Below are 3,912 nucleotides of genomic sequence, written 5' to 3' on the forward strand. Positions count from 1 at the left end.
CCCCGCGCGCCGCTTCCCGGGCGGGTCCATCCCTGCGGCCACTCCCGGTCCCAAACCCCGCCCAAGCCCTGCGGCCACTCCGGTCCCAAACCCCGCCCAAGCCCTGCGGCCACTCCCGGTCCGAACCCGCCCCGAGCCCCGCGGCCATTCCCGGTCCCAACGCGCCCCGAGTCCTGCAGCCACTCCCGGTCCGAACCCACCCCGAGTCCTGCGGCCACTCCCGGTCCCAACCCGCCCCGAACCCCGCAGCCCTGGCACCGCAGCTGCGCCCCTCCCGCCCGGCACTCCCTCCGCATCCGTGTCACCCGCGTCCCTCCCCCCGCCAGCCACGTGCGCCCAGAGCAGAGCAGCCCRGACACCCACCCGTCCCCATCACTGCCGCTTCCGCACGCCTGGCATCCCGAACAACCCTCGTATTCCCCAGCTCTCACCGGAGCCGGGACAGCCCAGCGGGTTATGCCAGTTCCCGGGGTCCCGCTCTCACCGCAGGCACCCACAAGAAGCGTTCCCTGGGGACTCGGCACCGCAGGGACCCGCTGCCCCAAGGAAACAGCACAGCCTGTGGGGTTCGCATGTTTTAATGATGGTTTAGGAAATGTGAGCTCGCCGGAGAGCCGGCGGCTCAGGCGTTCGCCAGCCCCACATGCACATGCTGACGGGAGAGCAGCCGGGCACACGAGCCCGAGCCTGACGGGCTCGGCAGCGCCCCGTGCACCCCGCATCCTCKCAACACCAGGGATTCCCAAGGGCTGCCACGGCAGACATTTCATGGATTATGATTATGAACGGCACAGCRCTGCTCTCCCGGGAGAGAGCTGTGCGTGGAGAACACGAAATGCTGGGAGCAGGGACATGCAAGCAGTCCTGAAGGGCATTGGTCACAGTCACCTGGATGAGATCAGCGCTTGAGCCTTTCTTAGACTTCTCTGATGTTCTCCACGGACTGTGGGCAGCCACCAATTTCAGCAGAAGCACAACATGACTAACTTAGKATGGAACAAGCCATATGGGAGTTACCTGAAACCCAGAGTCCAGTGGGACCAGACCCTGCTGGACAACACAGCCAGAACACCTGGGCCAGAAATTCTTCATGGATGACATGAAGGGATACATCTAAGACTAGAGACATTCTGCAATATGGTAGGTGTCTTCTGGAAACCCAGCAGTATCCTGGGTGAAAGCTCAGGAAAGAGAGTAGGACCTTTTCTATYGACCTTTTTAGCTGAAATAAACTAGAAAACATTTATTGTTGTATATTCCTAAAAAAAGAAACAAACAAAAGYCTCACAGGGGCTTGTGAGCATCGCTTGCAAGGTGCACCCACGGCTGCAATGCCCAGGCCTCAGCCAYACACACATCCTCTACTCCACCTTGTAGCCAGCATTTTGGGTAAAACTTTAGGCACTGTGCTCTCTGTCCTTTATAATTTACCTTCTGTGCTTTACTTTTGGGGGGCACTTTGAGAGAAGGTGGAAAATACACATTTTCCTCCAGAGGATGTTGCTTATTCCTGAAAAGTTCAGCGAACAGAGGATTCAAGTGTCCCTGAAACACTACCTCCCCCAAGCCCAGCTGGAAAGGCAGGGTATGAATAGCTGCATGATTTGTAGYTGTGGCTCTAACACCAAGCATTATCTAAATTTCCCTTTTGAGGAGAAGGATGGGTCTAGTACCCCAGAAAATGAGCATTTCTCGGTTCATCATGATGGGGGAAATTCTGTTTTTGTTTGCCTTTTGCTTATCTGCCCTAGAGCTTATGAGAGCCCAGCTGCTACCTCAGTCATATCCTGGATGAGAGCAATTGCTGTGAGATCTTCCTGCTGCTGGGCAAAAAAGGTGCAGCTTTTAAGCTCACCTAAGCCAACATGAAAACGTCAATGAAAATATTTGCAAGTTGAGTAACAACCCTTACATTTCACCTTGGCGTGTTACCACCACACTTCACTGGGACTGCAGGGAAATTCTGACCYCTCTGTGCTATCCTAAGGTTAAAACCCCCAAGCAGTCCTTCCCCCACACCCTTCTCACTGCTTATCAACTGTCTGCTGCATTAAGAAGTCTGAAATCTCCAATCACATGCTGAAATGAGTACACCAGAAAGACAGGTTCTTCTGAGGAAGGCAGAAATTCCATTGCTTGATTCATTTCCCATCACATACAGGCAGCTCGACATCTCCACAATGTCTTCTTGCTTGTTTGTTATAGGGAACAGGAATCAGCTTACTTCCATGACCATCTCTCCCTGCCAGAGGGATGTGCTGGGCTCATACTAAAAATTCCAATACACTTCACAAGGTGGGAAATATGACAGGGATTTAGGTTGTACCTGAAGAGTACAGAGATTATTTAGTGACCTCATGGAATTTAACCTCTCCTTCCYCTCCAAAGCATCTGATTTCCCAGATGTGTGGCAAACAGGAATCTCTCTCCTSSTCTACAAAACCTCACCCACCTTCCMCSAAGCTGAGATCAAGTTGTGGACTGTGTTCAGGGCAGAAGATGGCAATATTTGTCAGACAAGAATAAAATGGGTTGGATCAAATGGGATTTGGGTAGAAATGTTTCAGGTTCAAGCCTCAAGTAAATCATGAAGGTRGAAGCTGAGAAGAGCCTAAACTCACTGCAGTGCCTGAAAAGAAACTGGGATCAGGTTTCTGAATTTTACTTGAAACGCTCAGCACAAAGCGATGCTAGAAATCCTACAGCCTGCCAGTGAGCTCCGAGGGGGTCTCTCTACCTCTTTTAAGCAGAATCCAACTGCCTCAGACTGGGATAGACACTGATTCAAATCTCCATAGGAAAAGGGATAGCTATAAAGAAAATTGCCTTCCTTGCTTGGGTTAATTCACCGCCTGCAGTTCAGSACCCTTTTGCCAGCCATTGCCTGGGTGTTCAGCCAACCAGCTTGGAAAATCAGCTAAGGAAACCGACTTGTTGGTGTTCCTGGTTTTAGGCACCCTGCGATGCCGGAGAGCTTGCTCCTTTCTATGTAAYGGAGCAGGAACAAAGGGAAGGAGTTCACCTATTTGGAGCCGAGCTAAGGCACTAATGATGCAGTAGGTGAGGAAAGAATAAACACAGCGGGAGGAGGACAACTCCATCATTCTCTTCACTCGATTCCCTTAAAAAAACCCAGTGTTGTCTCTATAGAAAAGGAGGAGCTAATACAGCATTACAGTATCCCTGCTGGGGGTTCGTTTTAAGGTTGTWCTGTTGTTCTCCCAGAGAGATTTGTTTCAGGTATCAAAGTCACAGGAGCTGTTYCTAAAGTGGATTTTGGTGAATGCAGGCAGAGTGATCCGAGCARCTCTGGCTCATCACAGCTCTGTGAGGATGCCTGTTTTGTTGTTTTTCCCTGTGGTCTCCCAGAAAATATGAAGCCTGTCTCWATCGCTTTTTGGCATGACACTGAGATAAGCCACCGAACTGTGCTGACCCGAGGGGGGCAGTCTCTCCCTGTTCACAGCAGTGGCAGTTGTGTTGTCATCACAGCTTGATGAAGATCGATGATGACTGGCTCATCTTCTGCCCGGTATCGGTGTCGAGGGGGAAAACGCTGGAGATGGCTACATCCACAATTCCTTGGCAGAGCTCTGCATACAGCTTCCTGAGATAAGAGAGAGAGGGAATCAGATACCCAGGCAGCACAAACCAGCAGACCCCCRGCCTATTTTTGTGTRGAAATGCATTTTCYCARCARGATCTACAAGATCCTGTTCCCATTWYAAGSAGTTTSAGGGTGGCAAACAGGAGGAGGGCAATGTTTCTCCTATCTCCTCCCTTTTTACACCAGTGATTATCTTTTTCCATCGTGACAATTCCCAGTATTGCACCCTTCCAGAAAGGACCACAAAACCTATTATCTCTGTTTCCTGTCAGGTCAGGCTTCTGAGCAGAGGCTGTGCACCCTCA

At 51.4% G+C, this 3,912-nt stretch overlaps 1 protein-coding gene across 1 annotated transcript in view; it reads right to left on the reverse strand.

The window, feature by feature from the left end:
• Nucleotides 1-2,629: 2,629 nt before the first annotated feature.
• The window catches only part of TTL (tubulin tyrosine ligase), a 12,975-nt gene continuing 11,692 nt past the window's right edge, over nt 2,630-3,912 (reverse strand). The window contains exon 7 of the mRNA XM_057379338.1: nt 2,630-3,607. Coding sequence (XP_057235321.1) covers nt 3,487-3,607 — 121 coding nt within the window. The 3' untranslated portion in view covers nt 2,630-3,486. The remainder of the gene's footprint in view (nt 3,608-3,912) is intronic.

Source organism: Malurus melanocephalus, unplaced genomic scaffold (assembly GCF_030028575.1).
Source record: "Malurus melanocephalus ecotype Western Australia unplaced genomic scaffold, MMel_1.1 scaffold_402, whole genome shotgun sequence".
In the NCBI taxonomy this organism is placed as follows: domain Eukaryota; kingdom Metazoa; phylum Chordata; class Aves; order Passeriformes; family Maluridae; genus Malurus; species Malurus melanocephalus.